The sequence below is a fragment of the Periophthalmus magnuspinnatus genome, chromosome 5, assembly GCF_009829125.3.
Source record: "Periophthalmus magnuspinnatus isolate fPerMag1 chromosome 5, fPerMag1.2.pri, whole genome shotgun sequence".
Taxonomy (NCBI): domain Eukaryota; kingdom Metazoa; phylum Chordata; class Actinopteri; order Gobiiformes; family Gobiidae; genus Periophthalmus; species Periophthalmus magnuspinnatus.
The window spans coordinates 27,175,109-27,199,611 of NC_047130.1; the positions used below are offsets into that span (position 1 = coordinate 27,175,109).

General features: G+C 40.1%; 3 protein-coding genes across 5 annotated transcripts; all 3 read left to right on the top strand.

Annotated features, from left to right (window-relative positions):
• The first annotated feature begins 196 nt into the window (after positions 1–196).
• mtmr14 (myotubularin related protein 14) lies at positions 197–7,598 on the top strand. Of its 2 annotated transcripts, XM_055221904.1 has the most exons (20): positions 203–402; positions 579–890; positions 1,398–1,543; positions 1,947–2,055; positions 2,461–2,536; positions 2,676–2,736; positions 3,393–3,515; positions 3,601–3,674; positions 3,904–3,974; positions 4,052–4,126; positions 4,336–4,402; positions 4,493–4,596; positions 4,725–4,801; positions 5,081–5,117; positions 5,221–5,291; positions 5,456–5,514; positions 6,060–6,192; positions 6,537–6,701; positions 6,769–6,975; positions 7,123–7,598. In XM_055221904.1, exons 2-20 carry the CDS (start codon positions 789–791, stop codon positions 7,301–7,303), a joined length of 1,938 nt encoding a protein of 645 aa, XP_055077879.1. In that variant the 5' UTR covers positions 203–402; positions 579–788; the 3' UTR covers positions 7,304–7,598. The 2 variants fall into 2 exon arrangements, with proteins under 2 accessions (XP_033822071.1, XP_055077879.1); XM_033966180.2 differs by having other exon boundaries at positions 197–890; positions 4,511–4,596.
• Positions 7,599–8,933: 1,335 nt separating this feature from the next.
• On the top strand, positions 8,934–14,051 carry si:dkey-156n14.3 (zinc finger protein ZXDC). The gene is made up of 10 exons (XM_033966179.2): positions 8,934–10,779; positions 10,965–11,117; positions 11,497–11,575; positions 11,737–11,867; positions 11,943–12,113; positions 12,200–12,930; positions 12,998–13,076; positions 13,240–13,382; positions 13,611–13,712; positions 13,857–14,051. Exons 1-10 carry the CDS (start codon positions 8,970–8,972, stop codon positions 13,941–13,943), a joined length of 3,486 nt encoding a protein of 1,161 aa, XP_033822070.1. The 5' UTR covers positions 8,934–8,969; the 3' UTR covers positions 13,944–14,051.
• Positions 14,052–15,517: 1,466 nt separating this feature from the next.
• On the top strand, positions 15,518–24,112 carry aldh1l1 (aldehyde dehydrogenase 1 family, member L1). Of its 2 annotated transcripts, none has more exons than XM_033966085.2 (23): positions 15,518–15,596; positions 16,804–16,947; positions 17,193–17,427; positions 18,323–18,488; positions 18,774–18,875; positions 18,983–19,072; positions 19,236–19,373; positions 19,437–19,562; positions 19,628–19,719; positions 19,879–20,026; positions 20,097–20,216; positions 20,570–20,697; positions 21,165–21,315; positions 21,388–21,458; positions 21,609–21,714; positions 21,795–21,882; positions 21,962–22,055; positions 22,241–22,340; positions 22,418–22,516; positions 22,717–22,882; positions 23,284–23,389; positions 23,467–23,666; positions 23,898–24,112. In XM_033966085.2, the coding sequence occupies exons 2-23, from the start codon at positions 16,821–16,823 to the stop codon at positions 23,951–23,953; spliced, it is 2,709 nt and encodes a 902-aa protein (XP_033821976.1). In that variant the 5' UTR covers positions 15,518–15,596; positions 16,804–16,820; the 3' UTR covers positions 23,954–24,112. The 2 variants fall into 2 exon arrangements, with proteins under 2 accessions (XP_033821976.1, XP_055077878.1); XM_055221903.1 differs by having other exon boundaries at positions 15,523–15,596; positions 17,330–17,427.
• The last annotated feature ends 391 nt before the right edge of the window (positions 24,113–24,503 follow it).

Consider the following 24,503-nt stretch of genomic DNA (forward strand, 5'->3'; position numbering starts at 1 on the left):
CGATTTTATAATAGATTTTCCGTGAAATATGCAGAAATGGAAAAGTGTGACAATATTTTGTGTGAGTGTGTGTGCGTGGGCGTGTGTGTCGGGGTGTGGGTGTGTGGGTGTTTTAAGGGGGGGCAGTAGGTCCTGCCCACCTTACAGTGCTTACGTATCAACTTCCTGTCACGTGCTTACCCTAACTTCCTGTTTACTGTCTGTTTTCCTTTAGCTCGTAGATACTAACATCGTGCAGAAGTACATTGCAACATCAGTGCGCAGCTCACCCTGGCCTGAAACAGTTCACTCATACGACTTTTATTTGTGGAATATGTTGGATGCAATGTCCGCCGTCGCTAAGGAGACGAGGAGACGTCTGAAGACACTGGAGACGTCGTAGTCCACCTTGCACACTTGCAGGTCACAGTTAGCTTTCGGGAGCTGAGTAACAAGTGCATAAAGTGTGAATAAGCCGCTGGAGTGGACACATCAATATATGCAGTTTTGCGAAATCATCCTGTTTTACCTGTGGAAACTGATCCGAAACCTCTGTTTGGTCTGTGTTAGCCCTGTGCTAACACCCTTTGGCTGTGCAGTGGTGTAGCCGAGTACCGACCGAAGGTGCCACCACGGCCCTGAATTCTCGACGAGTTCCCGGCTCCGGCCCGTTTCAGCGGGCAGTCAGGAAGAAGTTGGCCGGGAAGGGATGGCCTGGCCGCTCCTTCAAACCCAAAAGCCAAGGCGCTGCTGTGTATGAGGGAGGCCACGTCAGGTTACAGGCCACTGCCGTGGGTAGAGGCTCTGCTATGGCTGCCTCCGGACTGTCATTGAGAAAAAGCGAGGAAATAGTAGATTTGATCTATTTGTTCTCCAAGACACAGTACAGAGCAAAAGAAGTGACCCCACAGGTGAGCCACAGTGGAAGAAAATCCAATCACTGACATGAAATTACCTAGTTGCTTAAATGTTTACTCAAGATATAACCTCCCTACTCTTAAAAACTTGGAAGTGTTTAAGTTCACCCTCTGTGAACTTTTGTTATTGTCAAGAAAAAGCATTTATTGTTATGTCCATAGTCTCCAAGGACATTCACATTATGCCATTCACATTATGCCATTTAATTTATTTATCTCCATGAAGACAAACAAGTGACCAGGCCAAGTTCAGGTCAGGTCTGTGGGGAGGTCATCATGCTTACTGTAGGAATGCTTGTATTTTCCAGCAATTAAAAGGGCTGTAATTGAATAAATGTAGGATTGATAAATTTAATCCCATCCTGGAGCATTACAGGCTGAGCAATAACCTCTCCATGAGGACAAGCAGCTGGTGGACCATAGTCCACCAGCTGCTTGTCCTCATGGAGAGAAAGTTTGTACTGCTTCTGTCGATTATATTATTTGTTTGTCCTTTGCCAGGTGGAGGCAATTGAGAGGCGCACCCTCGACTTATTCTCAAGGGATTATAAGTATAGCATCATCCACAACTCTAATGGAGAGGTGTGCGGCCACTACCCACGGCAAATTGTGTTCCTGGAGCAAGAGCTGGAGTGTGAGAGAAGCAGGTATCCTGCTGCTGCTTCTTGATGGCAAAGTCCAATCAGTTACCTATTAGCCGGCGTTGTTTGTTTTCCTCTATGTCCTCATCTTTAGCTATACTAAGACCAAAGGTTAGCTTTCATTCACACAAGTGTGGTTGATCTCATGACTGTTCAAAGTACTTTTGTGTGACAGCTGGTTGTACTAATACCAAATTGTTTTTAATTGCACATTGTGCGGGTCTGTTGAAGTTTTTATGTAAGTGAAGTAGACAGCACCACAAAATATTACTTGTTACTTACTAATTTTGCATAGCTTGCCACATCAAAGTTTCTTATATTGAGCGGGTTGATTTTTAAAAGTATTGCAAGTTTTAAATATCTATGCATCAGACTAAGTTCAAAATACTGAGCTTTTTTTATGTTGCAGATCTGAAGGTGCTGTACACATCAGTAAGCTTCAGGACCTGGTAAACAGGAGTAAGCTTGCCCGATGTAGGGGAAGATTTGTTTGTCCTGTTATCCTCTACAAGGGAAAGGTACCCTCTAACACACAACCTTTACATATTGAGGAATTTAATGAAAAGCCTAATGTCAATGCATAATTATTGTGGTGTTAGTATCTAGAAATTTAGAAGTAGACCCACTTATAGCAATTGAAACTACAGTGCAGGGGGAAGTTGTAGGTTTCACTTTAAACCAAAACTGTTAAAACTGGCTGAGTAGTTTTCCAAAAGTTAAAGTTAGCATGTTTTATTGCCAACAGCCTAGAATATCTTCAGAAAACATGTTTAAAACTATTCACTGTAGGTCTGCCTGTATTAGGAAATGATGTTGTGTGTCATAGTGTATTTAAATCTCAATCAAAGAGGAAGTGCATCATAGTTTTCAACTAACTACACTGAATGGATCAATCATTTCAATGCTAAATGTTTGTTTTGCAGCATATTTGCCGGTCATCTACTCTAGCAGGCTGGGGGGAGCTCTATGGCCGAACAGGCTACAACTACATATTCTCAGGTATCTCCCAAAAATATTGTTCTGAATGATTATTTCACAAAAGGTCAAGATGAAAGAACGAGTTAAGTAAATAATGATATTTGTCTTGACATTCTAATCAACTGTCCCAGGAATAAAGTGACTCTTGTTAACTTTGCAGGGGGCACTGATGACACAGTGACAGAGCCAGAAGAGGTTCCAGAGGATGACAGTGGAGTGAGGTGACGACAATATTCATAATATATAAACCATTATGTCATAGGATAAGATGGTTTAAGAAAAATCTCTATTTGCCAGACAATGATGAAAATACATTGTACAGAGGCAGTTGCAATAGAATAAAGATTAAAATATTAAATTACATAATAAATAATAAATTAATAAAATGGGGCTTTGTATTATACAAGTTCTTTATCACGGCCATATTACACTATATTCTGATCTGTTATAATGTTATTTCCTCATCAAAAGTATACCCAAAGTTATATTGTGTTTAGAGTTTCAGAGTTCTTCTCTTAAACAGAGAACACTTTGTTTCACCTTCTGATGTCAAACAGAAAGTGCTCCATTGTCCACTCCATATACCCTCACTAGAATCAATTAAATGATTTCAGCCGTGGAATCTCCAGTCTCCACTAAGGTAAAAAGGTAGCCGTTAAGCTGAAAACTACCGTTTCATGACATCACAAGGTGGAACAGAGCATGTATGTATTTTGAGGTAATAACATTCTAATGTGGCTTAAAGCTCACAGGAGTCAATTTTGTGTAATATAGGTGCTTTAAACTCTATAGACAGAGCTGGTGTTGTCATTGAAATATGTAAAAGAAGTTTAATCATTTGACACTGTTAATTGTAATTATTATTATTTTTTTCCAGGAATGGTGACTCTCAACTGTTTGATAAGGTTCGTGGTCACGACATTAAGCTACTACGCTACCTTTCTGTGCGCTACATCTGTGACCTGATGGTGGAGAATAAGAAGGTTAAATTTGGTCTAAAGTAAGTGCATGACTATATATTTACCTTATTATTATGATGATGATTTTACTTTTATGATAAGACAATGCCTTGTTTGTAATTACAGTGTAACCTCTTCCGAAAAGGTGGATAAAGCTCAACGCTATGCAGACTTCACTCTGCTTTCAGTGCCTTATCCAGGTAAACTTTAGAAAGCATATTGACTGATGGAATTAATGCTGTACATCACCCATTTCCATTCACTCCAGTTTTAGTAGTTTTTCCAACGTTCAAATTGGTCAAAGTGAATGAGCAATGAACACTTTGTCCCACACTGTCTTACATTAACTTCTGCTTTTAGCTATGGTATTTCTCATTTATCTTTACGCTGAGATGATTTTGGGATGGTTATTTGGTGTGTTTTTTTCAGGGTGTGAGTTCTTTAAGGAGTACAAAGACAGAGACTACACAGCAGAAGGTCTTGTTTTTAACTGGAATCAGGTGAGTCCCTTTCCTTCTTTGAGGTATGGACATTCCCTGTCCTTGTTCTGACCATATTTGGATTTGCTCTGGGACAGGATTATGTGGATGCGCCTTTGACAATCCCTACATGCTTCACTCAGAACCTAAACATAGACTGGACCCAGTACCAGGTAAATACATTTTTCTTCTGCAGTTCCAAGTGATAATTGTGAGAACAGTGTGCTTGTTATGATTATGCCAAGTAACAGTGAAATCCTAACTTTATATAACTCACATTTTTAATACATCAGAATTGCTCCAGGTTGTCACCAGCTTTCAACAGTCTTTATAAATAGGATATGACATATACTAAATGTGTTTTATTCTATGTGTATTTTAGTCCTGGGACTTGGTGGAACAAACTCAAAACTACCTGAAGCTGCTTCTTCATATCATTAACAGTGATGGTAGGTTAACATGCGCCGACTGGCTAATTACATTTTAATGACTGAACTATGTTAAATATCAACTTCAAAATGATCACTCTGATAACTGAGTGATGCCTCTTGCTTCAGATGAGAGCGGGCTGCTGGTGCACTGCATATCTGGATGGGACAGAACGCCTCTGTTTGTCTCTCTTCTCCGGCTGTCTCTGTGGGCTGTAAGCTCCCCCATTTTATAATTAAACATCTATTCTACACTGTATATGGAACACTGACTCAACATGTGGCTTGTATGTCTGGGTACACTGACACATTTTTTGAAATGTGATATGTTGTTGTCCTACAGGATGGTATTGTGCACGCTAGTCTGGAGCCAGCAGAGATTCTGTACCTAACCATCGCATACGATTGGTTCATGTTTGGGTAAAATATATCATATCTTTGTACTGCATTAACCGTGTTAATGTATTCCCATATCAGAATGCATGGTTTATGCAAACTGATATGGGAATACATTATTTAATATACATTACACAGGCTAAAGATTTGAGATTCACAAAGTGTGTAGGGTCAATATTGCAAAGGTTCACACGTCATTGCATATTTTGTAAAGGGTGTTGATGTTTGTGGAGGACACTACATCACTAGAACCACAAATAACATACTTGTACAAATAGCATACTTTTTTCCTCTATATTATAGTCACATGCTGCCTGATCGCCTCTCCAAAGGGGAAGAGGTTAGTACTTGGATTTTTGTCTCCCTGATCTGACGTATACAATTACATTGTCTGTTAAAATGGTTTGGTGCTCCTTATAATAGGATATGCATTTTTTTTCTAGATATTTTTTTTCTGCTTCAATTTTTTGAAGCACATTGTTTCAGAGAAGTTCTCTGCTGTAAAGAGACTGAGGTATTTAATTCACACTTTTAAACTTGCACATTTGTTTACATTCATAATGTATAATTAGTTTGTACATTATTGACCTGAATATACAAAGCATGTTTGGGATATATTTTTACCTACTTCTTGTGTGACTTTTTTGTCATAATAACTGTATCTTTTTCTTTTCTCAGAAGAAAGAATTCACAGTTCAAAGATAATGAATTTACTGTGGATGACCTCTGTCAGTTAAGTAAGTGTTGAGTAATAGTTTTGAAAAGTGTGCTTTAAATATGCACTATGTAACTTTTTGGCATGGGACTGCCACGTGATTATTCCTTAATATGTCATTAAACTTAACTATCTCCATTCAGACAAGGTTGATTTCACCTGGAGGCAATGGGTCAGATCTGTGGTGAGGTGACAGTGTCACAATGGGTTTCTCCACTTATGCCTTTTAGAACTTATTGTTTGTTTAAAAAAAAAAATCAAACCTTGTAAATATGTAAAAATGAGCCATTAATATAAACAGTTGTAACTTGTAAACATGGTCACCTCCATTAATATTATGAACTAGGTTTTTGCTATAAAGCTCAGTTAGCCTAATGCAGGCATCTTTAGCAGCTCTCCAGCACATTCCAAGTAGCCTCCCAAGGGATTTAGGAATGATGCATATTACACTGTGATTTAAATTTGATTCAGTCTGTTAACATATCAAATGTCTCACTGAGATATTGATTTATGGTTTATCTAAATATACCCCCTGTCTACTTGGCACTACTTGGTTGTGTGTTCCAGAGTCGAGAGACCGTGGCAGTGTGACCAGTCTGAGCAGTGAGTTCTCTCTGATCACTGAGGAGCTTGGAGGACCTTCCAGTTTGAACAGTGATACCCCAGACCTATTTATGAACCAACCAGCTGCTGCGTGCTGGTCAGTACTGAACTGCAGCTAGACAAATTTAAATAATTGATGCAATGATACATTTACTGAGGATAATGATTTACTTGTGCTCTTAGTTGACCTTACTCATATTTTTCAGTTGGTAATATGCGTGCGTGTGTGTGTGTGTGTATATATATATATATATATATATTTATTATATATATTATATATATTATATATATATATATTATATATATATTATATATATATATAATATATATATGAATGAATACTTATTCAGGCACTTTGAAATTGTGAAATTATTTTGGACAGTCCAGTTAACCCCCAGATAAGGTATTCCTATCCTAATTATAACAACTCTCTGAGTTCAGGAGGAAAGGCCCATCCCCCTCTCCTCAGGTGATGTGGAACAGACTGGAGGAGAGCATATCACATCAACTGAGTGAGGCCAGGTCCTCCAGCTCCTCCTCCTCCAACCAGTCCGACCATGGGCTCACACACACTGGCAGCAGTCCTCTAGCTGTTCCTGGGAGAAGGTATGCCTTCAAATATCAGAAAGGCTTTATCTTGACGCATGTGTGAATTTATGTTTCTCTGTTTTAGGCTGATTGTAGACAGTGCACGCTCTGCCTCATCAGTCTCTACAGAATATGGAAGCTGGCAGATTGTCTCAGGGTGTGGGAGCATTCATGATCATGCACACTTTCCTGCACCCACAGCCTCAGTCTCCTCCAGCTCATCTGTGGTAGCTCCTCCCTACGACTCCCCCTTGCCCTTCAGTTTTCAGGAAGACGGGCCTAGTGGGCGTATGTGAGTGATTGCATTGATTTTCTTAAAAAAAAATTTTTAAATATATATATATAAAATCCAGTAGGATTTAGTTGGGTAATTAACCGCCTTGTACTGTAGTCAACCACAACCCTAGATGGTTAATTTGCTATGCCCCTCTGTCTGTAGGTGTCCCTTGCCCTCTGAGCGGCAGACCCGGCTTGAATCAGTGCGGGAGATCTTCTTGGCGGCTTACAGCTCCACAGTGGGTCTCAAGTCTTCCACTCCCAGTCCTTCAGCTGCCATCTCTGGCCTGTTGGAGCAGTTTGCTCGTGGTGTTGGCCTCCGAGGGCATAATGCTATTGTCTAAAGCCTCCGATACTCCTGTCAAACAGGCTAAGCTATGTCTACCACTGCTCTGTCTGCTGCAAAAACAAAGCCTCCAATTCCAGTTTAATGATTTTTTTTTTTTTTTTTTTTTTTTTTTAAATGCTCTAAACACTTTTGTCTGGATTTTCAAAGGGATGTTTCTGCTAAAGGGAAGGGAGTAAAATTATTATGCTTAATGGCAGATGTATGTGATCATTATTTATAGATGATCATCCTTTAGAAAATTTGATCAATTAATTATTTTAATCCTGTTGCTCTTTCACATTCAAAGAAGGTTGAGGTGATGTAAGCACTTGAGCAATAGAAATACTGTGTAATATCTTAAATGACATCAGCTTTGCATGAAAGCTGGTCTCTGCCTCTAAAAACAACACCCTTTTTAAAGTATATTTTATGTTTTTCAACTTTTTACTGTTGGGTGTGAATTAAATTGTGAGTATGTATGACGGTAAAGTTATAGTAAATGGTATGGTTTGTGGTTGTAAAGTACTGGCATCACATTTCCACCACTGGACATACAAATATATACACACACATTTAAATTTTTTATTCATTCACAACTGTGTGGACAGTTGATATTGATACAGATAAGAGGTGGAAGTATACTAGGTTAGGTTTTAGTTTCTCAGACATGAAGTCAAATGTTTTGTTATGTAAAACTGGATAATGGATCATTTCTAAGTAAACTGACTGTGACATCAATGCTCCCTTCAAGGCCTCTAAAATATTGAACAATAATAATGACATTGTAATGAGCTTCAGCAATGGAAATGTGCACTGCATGTGGGTCTGGACATACAGACGTGAAAACACTTATTAGTCACTCTGCCTTTGTGTTGTTATTTTAAAGGTTTCAGGTTTGACAAATGGGTTCTTCAGCAACTTACCTCAGGAACTTTTTGTGCCTTTCAAACAGTTTTTGTGCCAAGCCTGTTTTATGTTGTTGCTTTGAACCATTCAGATTATCACCAGTTACTTTGGTACCCTGGATAAGAATTTATTTGAGGGGCATTAAGCCTAAGTGACATTGTTTAACTGATCAAAATAAAAAAGTAAAACTACCCTTACAAAGTGTGATGAGTCTGAAGTAAAGTACAACTGCTGGTCATTTGTCACAGTTTGTTTTTGATAAACTGCTTCTTCGCTTCCCTTAAACGTTGTAAATTCTAAATGTAACTGTCTTACTCACCATATACTTAATCTGTTTTGAGGACTAGCTCTTACGTTAGGCTTTCATGGATAGACTTTAAAATTAGAACCAGCGTTTTCCTCTGGTAAATTTTAGGGATAAAAGTAATTTAATCACATTTAGTATCTGGTCTATTCTGTGATGCTCTCTGGTGGACAGTTTTTGCAGAAGCTCAACTGTTTTTGGCCACATGTATTATTTAAATGTTTTAATTGTAATCATATCAGACTGATAAGATGCTGATTATTAGTTACTGCAACAGGTGTCTGGAAAATAGTTTTGGTTCCATCCATCATTCAATGCTTTATCCATACAGTCCATGCTTTTAACAGAATATAAAGACAGAAGCCATTAAACGCAAATGAGCGCCTCCTGTTGGACATGTTTGGAGCTACACTGTCAGATGTTTTTCCTCAGAGGGCGGGCCTTTACGCGGCGCTGCTACAGGGATACCAAGATGGAAATTCAGGGGCTTTCAGATGCCCAAAACAATCATTCTCAACATGGCGCCCTGTGTGGACCCACTCTGTCACCGGCCCCGACGACATCCACCCCGAGAACAAGATTCATCTCTTCAAAATGTGAAGTGGACGGACAGCACCAAAGTGACAACAACAACAACAACAACAATACCAGGCCGAGGACAGCTGCGTGTCGGCTCCAGGCGGAACATGGCAGCGCAGAGGACTGTCCTCCCGCACAACAGACTGCGCCTTCAGAGAAACACTCTGCAGCTTATAAATGCTCCAACTTTAGGAAACATCACGGGGCTCAGTTTAGCCCACAGCAGCCCGCACAGACCTGGAGCTACAGCAGCGCGGGGAGGGTCGCAGAGGGGAAAATGGCGCTGTCTCGACTGGAGGAAGAGGGCGGACAGGAAACAGCCTCAGGTTTACAGACTCATCATGAGGACTCCACACACTCTGCCCTGAACAGCCAGCCTGCAGGTGAACATGGTACCGCGGTGTGTAAGGACCTCCAGAGGCTGTACGTGGTCCTGACTGTGACTCCTCACAGCGGTAAGACCGAGGCATCCAGCTCCGGGGCGGCTCTGGAGCCGGGAGCCACAGGCTCTGCTAAAGGAAAGGAGAGTCTGAGCGACAGTGTGCGGGCCAGCGCTTTCCTGGAAGTTGAAGACAACGTTATGTTTTGTGAATCCAATGAAGACTTGAGCGTACTTAAAAATAACACTTTGGAGATGAACGAGCATAGTTTTTGTTTACCAGATGACGGTTTCGACACGAAGCGGACTGACGATCAGAAAAGTGCAGAAGAGGCCATTTTTACGCACAGCTGCGATCAGAAACTACCCGCTAATTCTTGCACACACGGCGCTGTCAGTAAAGTTCCTGTGGACGATTTGGACGATGGCAGTGCCTTTGTTTCAGTGGGTTCAGACTTGATGGAAACATTGGACAGTCCAGACATAATTACAGATGGGCAACAGAGCAGTGCTACCCAACTCACCATGTCCTCTGATGTCCCTGGCAATGAAACTTTCTCTGGGACTATCATGATCAACAACCAAAACATTATTGTGACCATAGACAATGGCTTCCTCACATTCACCACTCCTCCAGAGGGAGCTGTTCACAAGGAAGAGGACTTGGTCAGTTTAAAAGAACAACTTGGCATGAAGGACTATGAAGATTTTGTTCTGCTTAATTATGATGGTGGAGCAAAGACAATTGGAAAGATCAATACACTGGCAGCCTCCAGCTCCAGTGAAATGAAGGACTCAGAACTGTCTCTGGTGGATGACTGTTCAACACTGTACACTTTAACAGAGGCGGATCTGATCACTCCATCCCCCAAAGCAGCTGCCCTAAATACTGAAAATGAGGAGGTTCACGGCCCCATAAAATCAAAGAAAGAGATTATTTCCCTCTTTACCTGTCCTGAACCTGGATGTGCGTTCACTTTTGTTTCAAGACAGAAGCTCAAAGTTCACCAGTTACACCACGCTGAGGACCCAAGACCGTTCCAGTGCACTGTGGAGGGTTGTGGTTGGGCTTTTGCTACCTCCTATAAACTCAAGAGGCATCTTCAGTCCCACGATAAACAGCGGCCTTTTGAGTGTACAATAGAGGGCTGTGACCGGCGGTTTACTACTGTTTATAACCTCAAAGCTCACATTAAGAACCACAAGCAGGACGACGCCTTTGCCTGTGATATCTGCAGCGAGAGGTTCCGCAGTGCCACACGGCTTGCTAGTCACCAGAGAGTTCACTTTGAGCCCCAGAGGCCTCACAAATGTGATTTTCCAGGTAATACATGATGCATCACACCTATATATTTTTCATTTCAGTAGTGGTGTGGCTTTGCAGTAGAGAAACAATTGTATTTGATAGTGGAGTGTTCTGCTGAGCACTCAGATCACCCTTATAAAAGAAATATAGGTTAAATACTGTACTATAACACAAGAAAACAATATTCTAATATAACTTTGCAGGTTGTGAGAAAACGTTTATGACCTTCAGTGCCCTGTTCTCCCACAATCGAACTCACTTCAGAGAGTCGGGTCACTTCTCCTGTACGTTTCCTGGTTGTGACAAGACCTATGATAAGGCCTGCCGCTTGAAGATCCACCTCAGGAGTCACACAGGTATGTTACACCTGGACATTTTACAAAACAACACATCTTTTTGACTCGAGCACAGTCCTATAGAAGATGGCAAGGCAAGGCAAGTTAATTTGTATAGCACAATTTGTACACAAAGTAATTCAAAGTGCTTTACAGAATAAGAAGGACATTAAAATCACACAAAGATGGGCATTTTTATAAGTTTACAGATTAGTTTACTGAGGCAAAGGTTTCAGGAGTGAATAGTGAAGTTATTCTGCATTGTTAACATGTAAATTATATTATTACTAATACTTTTCTGAATATGAGCTGATCCAAAGTGCAGAGCCACTTTTAGTGCTTCTATGTTGCAGTTTTTTAAATTCACTGAGCTGTTGTGTTTATTTTGGTCTACGTCCAGGTGAAAGGCCGTTTGTCTGTGACTCTGAGGGCTGTGGCTGGTCTTTCACGAGCATGTCTAAACTCCTCAGACACAAACGGTAAGGAAATCTTCAGTAATCCTGCTGCATGTCACTTAGTCATGAGGCAAAAATAAATTTGGGCAGAGCTTCCAGTATTTCATAAAAAAAAAAAATTGCATGACAACCAAGTATTTTCTGGTTGCTAATTGAATGTTTCTGTACAAATCTGTATTCATCAGGAAACATGATGATGACCGCCGCTTCATTTGCACCGAGGAGGGGTGCGGAAAGTCTTTCACTCGGGCTGAGCACTTGAAGGGTCACAGCATCACCCATCTGGGCACCAAGCCTTTCCAGTGCCACGCAGAAGGTAATGTCCTCAGTAATATACCAGAATTGGCAGAATTAGAACATAAATGTTTGCTAACTTTGTTTTGCTCCCTAGGTTGTAATGCCAGATTCTCAGCACGCAGTAGTCTTTACATCCACTCCAAGAAGCACAAGCAGGATGCCAGCAGCCTGCGCAATCGCTGCCCTGTGGCTGATTGCACCAAGCACTTCTCATCACGCAGCAGCCTCAAGAGCCACATGCTGAAGGGTCACCACATCAGTCCTGGTCAGTACAGACATGATATTGTGACTGAAACAAATTCACCAAAGCACCAGAAACCTATTGAAATATGTGACATTTGTATTTCTCAGATGTGCTGAGTCAGATGGAGATGACTCCTGCTTTGACTCCTAGCAGCGAGTTGGTCAGCCCATCTCCTGCTCTGGTCCCTGGGGGAGGCACTGCGGTAGACCAGCTGACTAATCTGGACCTAAGCTCTCTGTTGTCCGGAGTGTCAACTGGCACCGTTCCCACTGCAGGAATTGGCGTGGGAATACCTGTGAGTGGGGCCTCTTCGTCTGGTATGTTCACCATGGACCTGTCCATGGTCAGCTCAAGCATCCTCACCATCGACCCGTCTTCAGTAGGCTCTACCCTAAGTACAAGGACATCTACAACTCTGGCAAAAGCTGTAGACCCTTTGTTGTTGGCAGCTGGGACAGAGATGGGCTCTCATGAGGCCCTGGAGCGGTCTGTTGAAGAGGTGCTGCCTCCACAGGGTACTCTTAACCTGGATGATGTGCAGAGTGTGACTCCAGAGGCCTTGGGCTCCCTGAGCAGCCTCAGTATACAGGGGGCTGGAGTGTCTGCTGACTCCTTGAGTGTTGAGACCACAGCTCCGGTGGTGGAGCTCCTAGCCTCTCCCCCCAAAGCCCCAGAGGGGAGTGGCCCTGGCTCAGGACCTCTGCTGAGCTGTGTGGAGGTAATGGAGACACAGGAGGGGGAAAAAGTGCTCACCCAATTTGTGTTCCCTGGTCCCGGAAACAGCTTCAGCCCACAGAAGGACTCTGAACACACAACTGTGTCCCCCAGCAGCTTCTTGGTGAGAGAAAGTTACTGTCACACATGTGTGGATTAAACATTGGGTAAACATTTTCCATCTTTTCTAGGAAACTGGAGGATCTGCGCGAACAGACTATAGAGCCATTCAGTTGGCCAAGAAGAAGAAACAGCGAGGATCAATATCTGGTAAATTTGTGACATCTTTCTTTATGGTGTTTGTTGTTGCAAGCAACAAAGCATACATAGATGTTTTTGTTTTATAAAATCTGAAGCAATTATAATCTATAATGTTATTTGAATAATTCTGAAAGTTATTAAAACGAAACATTTTTCTGTTTGTGGTCAACAGTGAAAAGAGCTAAAATTGTGAAGGCAGCTTCAACACCACTGTCTGGGGCAGGACCTCATTACAGTGAAAGCACAACATCCTCCACCAGGGCCCCGAGTCTGCGGGATGCCACTCCTCAATATGTGCACATTCAGCTACTCCAGGTACACTCCAGGTCACACGCTGACTCCTCTTTCATTAGGTATGGTTTATGATGAACTTGCTGTTGAACTAAATTTAATCCATGGGTACCATTATGACACTGTCCAGGTGTCACACATATTTGATTATGATTTGCTTGGTTAGTTGGAGACCAGTTGAGAAGCTCTGGCCTACTTAAAGAATTTGCTTATATTTATTTGATATTGAAATATTTGTATGTTCTCCTTTAGGACGATCCAGCGTCTGATGGAGACCTTGCTTTTCAGCTGAGCTCTCAGCCTTCCACCTCTCATGCCCAGCTCACCGTGGATCTGCCTGTCAACATTTTACAGGTACAAATAACTACACATTATTGTAGGAGTCATGAAAGTTTGCACATATTCATTGTAACTTTGTCCAAAATGTAGAATGCTGAAAGATAACAAACATTACCTGCATTGTTGTGTCCATGGAGTTTACCTGCTGGGCTTTTACAGGAGCCATCGGGGATGACGGAGGAGGATAATAACTCTGAGAACTCCCAGTTCACTGGAAGCACCATAAATCTCCAGGACCTGGAGTGAGCCTGCCCCTGTCACTCACCAATCCCCTCTGAGGCCTTCTGGGACACTGCAGCAGTGCTGTGTGGAGTTGTTGCCACCAAATTGCACCTTGCAAAGGACTGTAATTATATATTAAAAAAAAAAAAAAATCGGACACAAACACATTTTGTACCAAATATTCATTCTCTCATTTTAAACTTTGTATGAATGCAAGTCTGTTGTTTACATCAAGATTTGAGCCATGTGTCCAATGCACGATTTTGGCTGCCTTCAATAAAATATTCTAATCGTCAGAAAAATAAAAACATCCAATGTACAGTGGGACGGAGATGGATTACAAACCCGATACAAACCTAATGCAAAGACAATGAAAATGCAGTTGCCGGGGAAATTTATACTGCATCACCAAAACAAGCATTTAAATTTTTCAGTATCAAAATAGAACATAGCACGACTATATTCACCCCTTTCTCCTTCAGTAACCTCTCTAGTTGCATAAACACTTGTAGCCTCAGCCAACCAGCATGACTGTGGGCATGTTACAACTCTGCGCTCAGGCAAACTTTGGTTGTAGATGCAATACTGTTGTTGCGATTGATTGTGTGCATGAGTGGTGTACAATTTTAAGTTCCCCATGTCTTATGTGACATAAAAACTGACACAAATGTGTCCAATGGACACCGGGATATAAGAGTTGTTCTTAATGAGAGATTCCAGGTTGAACAGTTAATAATCTGTTTAGTGAATTGCATTAAGTACAGAGTTGTATCCATACTTGTTAAGGCTGAACTGTCCACAACACCACTCGTACAATCTGCCTTGAGATGCATCATGTACAGCAACTCTTATCAAAGCAGCCTTATGTGTTACTGTTGTGTATGATTCCATAATATTGTACATTTTATTTTCATTATTTATTTTCAACTGCAGATGTAAGTCTGCCTCCCTGCATACTGTGGAACGGAATTCTATGAATTGTAATAAAGTTATTTTTTTTTAGCAATTATCTAAATGTCTGACATGGCTTCCCCTGTGTTCTTCTGTGTACTGTTAAATTGCCTTTTAGCTAAGAGAGGATTGTCTTTGCAGTACAGACACTTGGGAACATTTAAAATGAAAAGCACAGCACTAATATTTTGCTGTTCACGCATAAGTTAGGCAGCAATAGTTTGTGCTTAATCTGAGACATAACTACTAAGAAATCTGAAATACCATTCTCACACAATAGTTCTTATTATTCCATAGAACACCTGTTTACCCATACAACAATGGGTAAATCAGCATTTTTGATAAAAAAAACACAAGTAAATTTTCTCACCTGCAATTATTATTAGTAGTATTACTAGACTGTTTGGTGTATGGAACGTTGTTTTAGCTATGTTGCATTTGTAAATCAGAACAAATTAGTCTGATAACCACACTGCATTTATTTTATTTATTTTTACTCATAAAAATTAATGTTCTCAGATGTTCGATTTTAGGTTTGGTTTGTTTATTCACTGATAGCACCTCTGATTGGCTGCAGCTGCAGCTCCTCACAAATCTCTCCTCCAATCACATCACTTGTTTTGTGTTACGTAACAGTGCCATGAAGCAGTGGGGCGAAATTAAGAAGTTGCGTAGCAGCCTGATCTCTCTTTTCCACTGCTCTGAGCCAGGGGTCTGCAGCAAGAGGTAAGCACCACCAGCCATTCATTTGGACTATGCAAAATGTGCAAGATCTATTTTTTATGTTGGCTAATTTACTAAACTTGGAATGTGTTGCAAGAAATAAACTTTAAGACTTTATTTACGCCTTTGAATGGAGTTATACGTGACAGTGAATTCAATGAACTCTGATCTGAAAGTGTTGACTGCGTCTCAGAGCCTGTGATTGTGATTGGCCAGCTGCAGAGGCACGCACATCTAGTTAAAGAATGTTGGCAGAATCACTTATGGGTCAATAAACCTGTATAATAACTGTGTTTATAATGTTCAATGTTCGCTTGAATTTATGAAGAAAATAACAATAAATCTATGTGGAAATTTTCAAAGAAGAAGAAAAAAACGTTCAGTGTTTTGTAAGTTTGCAATAACCAAATGCCCTTTTAAAATATTCATTTGAACATAAAGGGTAGATAGTAACTGTAGTAGAGAGATGCACTGATAAGCATTTGCTATTTTTTAAAAACAATATTTGTCTCTTTTAGGGAGTCTTTGCATGTTTTAGTTTTTATTCTTGCCAGGAAAATCCAGAATGATATCTCTCTGTATTTTTTATAATAAAAATGATTCACAGCTTCCATTCTAGCCTAATTTTTGACTAATGATTTGATAACTGACAGTTCATACTTCAATTCTGTTCAGATGAAGACATAAACCTTTCCATACGTTTTTGGAAATTATTATATTTACTTACTACATTTAATGTTGATATTCGTGGACATACTTCGTGGTGAAGTTGTACATGCCTTTTATAATTAATAGATATATTGAGTTACATTTGTTTACATAGGCTTATTTAAACACAGCATTAGGAGACAAGAAGAACCTAGTTAGAAGCAGTCCACACTGGTAGAGCTTATCTGTGGCAAGACAAAACATAAAACAATTCCTTTGCACTTTGGACCGTAATGGTTTCAACCAGCACCATCCGGCAGCTGGTCCAGAATCCACTCTTTGACCCACTGTCTGGGCCAATGCCCAAAGCAATAATAATATGTAATAATAAGTCAGTGTTATTAACATATCCATATTCAATTTCTATTAAATGTCAACTAACTGAAAAGGAGTCATTTTGAGATTAAGAAACATAAAACTGATATATCAAATAATTTACATTACTGAAGTATTTGCTAATGCTGAGAGAATTTTTTTTCCTAATTCATTTTTTTCTTCCTAGAAGCCCAAGCTGTGGTGATGAAGATCGCAGTGATTGGTCAGAGCCTGTTTGGCCAGGAAGTGTACAAGGAGTTGAGGAAAGAAGGCCACACCATCGTAGGAGTCTTCACTATTCCTGATAATGACGGCAAAGCAGACCCCTTGGGTGAGTGCACACTACCAATCTGTCTGCTCACTTTCATCTGTTGCCAACAAACTTGTAACTATGAAATTCTAGTTTGAAAATGTGTTCACTGATTAAATCATTTTCATTGATTTGATTAAATAATGCATTATTTTTTCATCAAATAAAAAAAAAATCACGTAGTAAATAGGAAAACACAACAGGCACAGAGGTTAGATTAAAATATAAAGCACTGCCATGTGTCCCTCTTATTTGCGCTATGTTAGCCGTGGAAGCAGAGAAGGATGGCGTGCCCGTGTTTAAGTTCCCTCGCTGGAGAGTGAAGGGTCAGGCCATCCCCGAGGTGGTGAGCCAGTACTCTGCCACTGGCGCTGAGCTCAACGTGCTTCCGTTCTGCTCCCAGTTCATCCCCATGGAGGTCATCAACCACCCCAAACATGGCTCCATCATCTACCATCCTTCTCTGCTGCCCCGCCACAGAGGAGCCTCTGCCATCAACTGGTGAGACATTATTTGTGCAATGGGGCTTTTTCATTAACCTAAAATACACAATATACTGATAAAGCTTGTTGTTATTCATGAAAATGAATGTGAAAGTGACTGGCCTTTCTGTGTAATCACTCAACTACTCCCACTGCCCATGTACCCGAAGCCCAAGGGAATTTGTGAATTTTATCACCCTTTTTTAAAACTCTGTACAGCTCTGTCTTTCTTAATATCATTTATTACAAAATTATTATTTGATTTTATACCCCCTAGGAAGAATTATTAAGTTAGTCTTTGCAACATTTGATTGTGAATGAGTGTCGTGTGTTCTTACAAACACTGACAGACGTAATACTATGTTTATCAGCAGCACTGCAACTGCTTCCTGGGGAATTGGCCTTTGATACCATATGCTATTTTTTACTTCTGATTACAACACAAGTTATGTGGCTATTTAAAGCTCTACATTTGCTTGTAACTTTACAATGCCTCCGCGGGTCAGTGAGGTTGAATGATAAACAAATTGTAAAGAAGCCCAAAGGGCCACACACGGCCCTTTGGGCTTATTAATTTGGCCCATCGAATGTGACCAAATTATAATAAAATAGATAAGGGTAAACCTTGTTCAATTTACCTTTTCAGCAAGTTGTTGATCTTTTGGCACTTGATGAAACTGAAGGTGAGTTTTTCTGCTGTGTTTATTTAACTGAAATGAAATAAATTAATTATTACTTTAATTATTCCATTTGGAAAATAATTTGTATTTTATCTTTGGAGAGAACTAAATACTCCAATACTAATTTTGTAGGTGTTAAAAAAGTATTTGTCACAATTGCTTATCTTTTCCTTTATATATTTGGGTTCATATAGTTTTAATATAGCTGTTTTGTCCTGTGTGTTCCCCTGACAGGACTTTGATCCACGGTGATAAGAAAGGAGGCTTCACTGTATTTTGGGCAGATGATGGTCTGGACACTGGACCTATCCTGCTGCAGAGAGAGTGTGATGTGGAGCCAGATGACACGGTCAACTCCATCTACAAGAGGTTCCTGTTCCCTGAGGGCGTCAAGGGCACGGTGAATGGGATCACATCTTAAACATTATCAATAATAAGTGTACAGTTTGTATCATGGTCTTTGATGCATTTTATAATATATATTACAAAGGATGTCACATCACAAAACCTTCACCCCAGTCCTTCAAGTCATAGAAGACAATCCTTAAACAATTAATGAAATGAAAAATAATAATTGCATGACTTAACGCTTAAATTTGCTCTCCTGGTGACAAACTTTTCTTGCTCCATTTGACAAGATTAGATCAAATAAAGCCAAAACCTAATCTGTTGTGCCCCCTTGTAGGTAGAAGCAGTGAGGCTAATCGCAGAGGGAAAAGCTCCAAGGATCACCCAGCCACAAGAGGGCGCTACCTATGAGTGCATCCAGAAGAAGGCAAACGCAAAGGTAACATCTCATGAGGACACATACAATTAATAACTAAAAAAAACACAAGGCAATATCCAATGTAAGTGACAAATATACAGAATAAATGGATTAAATTATGTTTTCAGATTGACTGGAACCAGACAGCAGAAGCCCTTCACAACTGGATCAGAGGGAACGACAAAGTCCCTGGAGCATGGGCCGAAGTAGACGGAAAGGTAATCGAACATCCAAAACGCTTTCTTTTTATTTAAAATATTTCTATCTGTTACATACAAACCTTTCTTTATACCTTCTTACTTTGAATATTTTAATTAGACCAAATAAATGATAAAATAACAGTCCAGTGTTGTACTGATGGACTGCCATGTGTTTTTGTAGAATGTGACTTTCTATGGCTCTACTCTGGTTGGAAATGGGACTGCAGCACAAGGACAGCCACTGGAGATCCCTGGGGCGAGTCAGCCTGGACTGGTGACCAAAGGAGGACTGATGCTGTTTGGCAATGATGGCAAAACAGTAAGTGTCTATTGTATTTTATAATAAAAACTGTGAGAATAACCCTCTGGTATATGTGCTCAGCTTTTGGTGAAGAACCTGCAGTTTGATGATGGAAAGATGATCCCTGCCTCGCAGTACTTCAGTGCAGGGAAGACCTCTGCTGTGGAGCTGACAGAGGAGGAGAAAGCTCTGGCTGAGCAGATGAGAGTGAGTGCTATGTTGTTTTGTACATATCTCTGTGAGTTTGTTCTTAACCCTATATGTTCCCACAGGCTGTGTGGCAAAGCATTCTGACCAATGTCAGTCAAGTCCAGGACTCCACGGACTTCTTTAAGTCTGGAGCAGCTTCCATGGATGTGGTCAGGTATGGACAATGTGTTTGTTACTTTGAACAATAATAACTATCTAAATATATAAATCTAAATAATATATCTAAATCGGTGACTCAATATAATTCACATATTGTAAGATTCCACTGGTATTTTTAGTTCTATATGTTTTAGTCCAATATGTGTCTGCACAGACTTGTGGAAGAGGTGAAGCTGCTGTCCAGTAACTGTCAGCTCCAGAACGAAGACATTTACATGAACTCCACTTTCCAGGAGTTTATCCAGATGTGTGTGAGGAAGCTCCGTGGTGAGGATGAGGAGGAGGAGCTGGTGGTGGACTATGTAAGTATGTCTTTTATAAAACTACATGCTAGTATTAGCTCTTTTTAAGATTTGTAAAATGCTGTTTTAGGTGGAGGTGGACATCAACAAAATGACAGTAAAGATGCCTCATCAGCTGTTTATAAATGGAGAGTTTGTGGATGCAGCAGGTGGAAAAACGTACAAGAGCATTAATCCAACCACCGGCACGGTAAGAATTCAGCAAAGTTTACAGCACTGGGTAAAAATGGTGATATTAATATTATTGATCCCACACTTGCCATTTTAAACACATTTTGCTTTTGGTTATCATCACCAGGAAGTGCTTTGATTGCAAGACTGCTTAGGTCACCTATCTGACATAACTAGTCTAGATCTGTTAACTGTTTCTAAGGTTATCCATTTCAAGTTGGAAAATGTTTTACAGTGTTTTTTGGGATCACTATGAAAACCTTCTTTAACTGAAATAAAGGAGCTTTGGATGTTGTGATAAAGTGGATTGAGCCTTGAAATTGCCTTAGTTTTGAAATGTAGTAGTTGCTGAATACTGTGTGCTTTGTACAGGCCCTGTGCAATGTGTCCTTGGCTCAGATCAGTGATGTGGACAGAGCTGTAGCTGCTGCCAAAGAGGCCTTTGAGAACGGAGAATGGGGCAAAATGAACCCCCGAGACAGAGGCCGCCTCATCTACAAGTCAGTGCACTCTTTGTGCCACCACACATGTACAGAATGTGTAGAAGGGAAATTATACTTTGCCAGGATTGCCCAATCTTTTTTCATTATCAATGTACAGAATGCACAGTACAATACACTGTGTGTGTGTGTGTGTACTGTACATTCTCTCTCCTTCTCTCTCTCTCTAAAGAGAGACACTTGCAAGATACTTAACCCACCTTGTCCCCAGTGTCTGCGTACACTGGTGTATGAAAGTGTGTGTGAACGGGTGAGTGGTTCCTTGATGTAAAGTGCTTTGAGTGCCTTGAAGATGGAAAGTGCTGTATAAAAGTGTGACTATTTACAATTTACTACAGATATAACTGTAACAGTATGAGCCTGTAACCTTCTATCGATCAGTATTCTTAATTAAAGAGTTGAAATTTGTGTCACGTCATATTAACCTAAATACATTTGTCTTTGTTTGTCTTGCCTCTTGCTGACAGGTTAGCTGACCTGATGGAGCAGCACCAGGAGGAGCTGGCCACAATTGAGTCCCTGGACTCTGGTGCTGTCTATACTCTGGCCCTGAAGACTCACATTGGTATGTCTATACAGACCTTCCGCTATTTTGCTGGCTGGTGTGACAAAATTGAGGTAGGTAAGTTGTACTAAAAGCTTATTTTACTAAACGCGCACATGTATTAACAACTTTATATTGTTTGACAGGGCAGTACTATCCCCATCAACCAGGCCAGGCCCAATCGCAACATTACATTTACAAGAAGAGAACCCATCGGGTAAGAAATAGGACTTGATATCAATATCACTGCGAAAAGTATTTTAAACACACAGATATTCACTGGTATATGAGTTATTGGACATTTTCACATTTTTGCAGTTTATTTTACTATTTAGTTCAATGTTGGACTTTGTCTGTGTATTCCCAGTGTGTGTGCTATAGTGATTCCCTGGAACTACCCTCTGATGATGCTGGCCTGGAAGACTGCAGCCTGTTTAGCTGCTGGGAACACTGTGGTCCTCAAGCCGGCTCAGGTGACACTCAGATTCTTTTATATGTTAGGATTTCAATATGTAGGAGTAGGACATTTCTGACTATATGTTTCTGTTTCTAGGTGACCCCTCTGACTGCACTCAAATTTGCAGAGTTGGCTGCTAGAGCAGGATTTCCAAAGGGTGTCATAAACATTCTCCCAGGATCAGGTAGGAACCTAAAATTACAAAATATTTGTTGTGAAAATGTTAATTTTAGACCTAATTTGAGAAAACTTTTTCTTTGCAGGTGCCCTGGTTGGTCAGCGGATGTCAGACCACCCTGATGTTCGTAAGCTTGGTTTCACTGGCTCAACTGAAATTGGCAAACACATCATGAAGAGGTTGGAAGGGGCAGAATCACAATTTCTTGTGGCACATATATACTATGGCCACTATGGAGTATTGAATCTATATTGTACCTGTTTGTGCTTGGGATATTAATATGAATTTATATGTATAATATATGTATTCATCATGCACAAATGTTAATCAGTTGTATTTATTTTATATTTTGTGTGTTCTGTAGCTGTGCTGTGAGTAATGTGAAAAAGGTTTCTCTGGAGCTCGGAGGAAAGTCACCTCTTATTATCTTCAGTGACTGTGACATGGACAAGGCAGTGCGGATGGTACTGATTTTCATTTAAATGAGTCTTATTTATCATGTAGTTCTTAAGCGCTTACCTCTCTGCTCTGTTTCTTTAAGGGGATGAGCTCAGTGTTCTTCAATAAAGGAGAGAATTGCATTGCAGCGGGCAGACTGTTTGTGGAGGATACTATTCATGACCAGTTTGTCAAAAAAGTGGTATGTGGCTGACTACAAATCTAAAACTAATGATTCAGTGGCTAATAAGCTAATGGTTGTGCAGTTATGGTAGTTATATATTTTTTTTTATTGACTGACTGAAGCCTCACTAATAAACCAAAGATGATGTGGTTGAGTTACAGGTGTAAATTTCATTGTTGTCATAGCACTGACTGAGGAATGGCTTGTGTTTATGTCAGGTGGAGGAGGTGAAGAAAATGAAGATCGGAGACCCACTGGACCGAGCGACAGACCACGGTCCTCAGAACCACAAAGCTCACTTGGACAAACTGGTGGAGTTCTGTCAGACTGGAGTGAAGGAGGGGGCTACACTGGTGTATGGGGGCAAGCAACTAGAGCGTCCAGGTGAGCTGTGTATTTTATTAGTTAAACAAAAAAGAGGTCATTAGTTGTCCCCTCACATTTAGGCATTCACTGAAATGGTCCACTTGTACGTGTAGAAATCACTATCATAGATAAGATTATTGACCCCAGAATTTAAATCATTTCTTAGTAGTTCTGGCAAGCATCAAATACACCAGTCAACAACACATTGCAACATATTTTTGAATACTACTGCCAGTGAGTATCTAAATAACAACATCTCCAACACTTGCCAGGTGTCTTTAACTGCTCTGTCCCCCATTCCTTGCCAAAAATATCTGCGGCGTCTGATCCTAACTTGAACTATCCTATAAGCATTATAATTAAAAATATAAACTGCAGAGCTGCTCAAGTCTCAATTCTTCCACTCTGTTTTCTTTCAGGGTTCTTCTTTGAGCCCACCATCTTCACTGACGTACAGGACCACATGTTTATTGCCAAAGAAGAGTCATTTGGACCAGTTATGATCATATCCAAATTCAAGAGCGGGTATAACTTTAAACACATGTCAAATTCATGCATGGATTAATTTCACCGATAACAATTTCTTTCTGTTGGATTTGTAGCGAGGTAGATGACGTCCTGAGAAGGGCTAACGATACAGAATATGGACTGGCATCTGGAGTCTTCACAAAAGACATCAGCAAAGCCCTGTATGTCAGTGAGCGACTGAATGCAGGCACTGTTTTTGTCAACACGTACAATAAAACTGATGTAGCTGCACCTTTTGGTGGATTCAAACAGTCTGGATTTGGCAAAGACCTGGGTATGAAGAACTACACTTTATTCTACATACTATATTATATTATTGTTGATATTGTTACTACAGTACAGTGTGGTCTTGTGCAATGAATGTGGTTATAGTTTTTGGTGTGGATTTTTGTACTTGGATATAGCTATGAACTCATTATTGGATATATTCTATAAATATAAAATAAGATGTAGAATTTAAGAGGAAACATGGAATTTGTAGTAATGTTTTTGTGTGTTCCAACAGGAAAAGAAGCTTTGAACGAATACTTGAAGACAAAGGCAGTGACTATTGAGTATTGAGTCCAGTATTTCAGACCAGGGGAGCAACATCCCCAATTGTGAAAATTAATGTGAAGTGCCTTAACATACATGACCTTAAGTATGAATTCCATTTTTAATATATTGAATTTATTTGAAGAACTAATATTGAATTTAAAATAAAAATACACTTTTATTCACCCCAGTGGCAGTGACCTTTTTACTGATGTGAAACAGACAAAAAAAAACCTCATAAACCTGTACTTGTTTGTATTGTAGCGTAACTTGATTCTACACAAAGTATTTGTCAGTCAATTAAAAAAAACATGAATAAACATATCCAAGAGGGAACTTAAAGTCACACAAAATGCACACATGCTGTTGTTTTTGTGTGTATTTTATTGGCTGTGTTTTTGGATTGCACTCAGACTTATTGTACTCCACAATTCAAGTAAAAACAATACAAATTTAACATAATAGACAAAAATGTACTTTTGTTTTCTAAAACCTGAATCAACCTCCAATAATTACTACAAATTTAATTAGGAAATCAGCATACGGATGTACCTATTTCACAGATTTCAAAGAGGAA

Excerpts from the sequence above, each read along its gene's own strand:
- mtmr14 (XM_055221904.1), top strand. The coding sequence starts at position 789 with ATGGCTGCCTCCGGACTGTCATTGAGAAAAAGCGAGGAAATAGTAGAT. Across the intron at positions 4,802-5,080 it reads TACGATTGGTTCATGTTTGG|TCACATGCTGCCTGATCGCC; the intron begins GTAAAATATATC and ends TCTATATTATAG. Across the intron at positions 6,193-6,536 it reads CAACCAGCTGCTGCGTGCTG|GAGGAAAGGCCCATCCCCCT; the intron begins GTCAGTACTGAA and ends CTCTGAGTTCAG.
- si:dkey-156n14.3 (XM_033966179.2), top strand. The coding sequence starts at position 8,970 with ATGGAAATTCAGGGGCTTTCAGATGCCCAAAACAATCATTCTCAACAT. Across the intron at positions 12,114-12,199 it reads GGGTCACCACATCAGTCCTG|ATGTGCTGAGTCAGATGGAG; the intron begins GTCAGTACAGAC and ends TGTATTTCTCAG. Across the intron at positions 12,931-12,997 it reads TGTCCCCCAGCAGCTTCTTG|GAAACTGGAGGATCTGCGCG; the intron begins GTGAGAGAAAGT and ends CATCTTTTCTAG.
- aldh1l1 (XM_033966085.2), top strand. The coding sequence starts at position 16,821 with ATGAAGATCGCAGTGATTGGTCAGAGCCTGTTTGGCCAGGAAGTGTAC. Across the intron at positions 18,489-18,773 it reads CTGAGGGCGTCAAGGGCACG|GTAGAAGCAGTGAGGCTAAT; the intron begins GTGAATGGGATC and ends GCCCCCTTGTAG. Across the intron at positions 23,390-23,466 it reads ATATCCAAATTCAAGAGCGG|CGAGGTAGATGACGTCCTGA; the intron begins GTATAACTTTAA and ends TTGGATTTGTAG.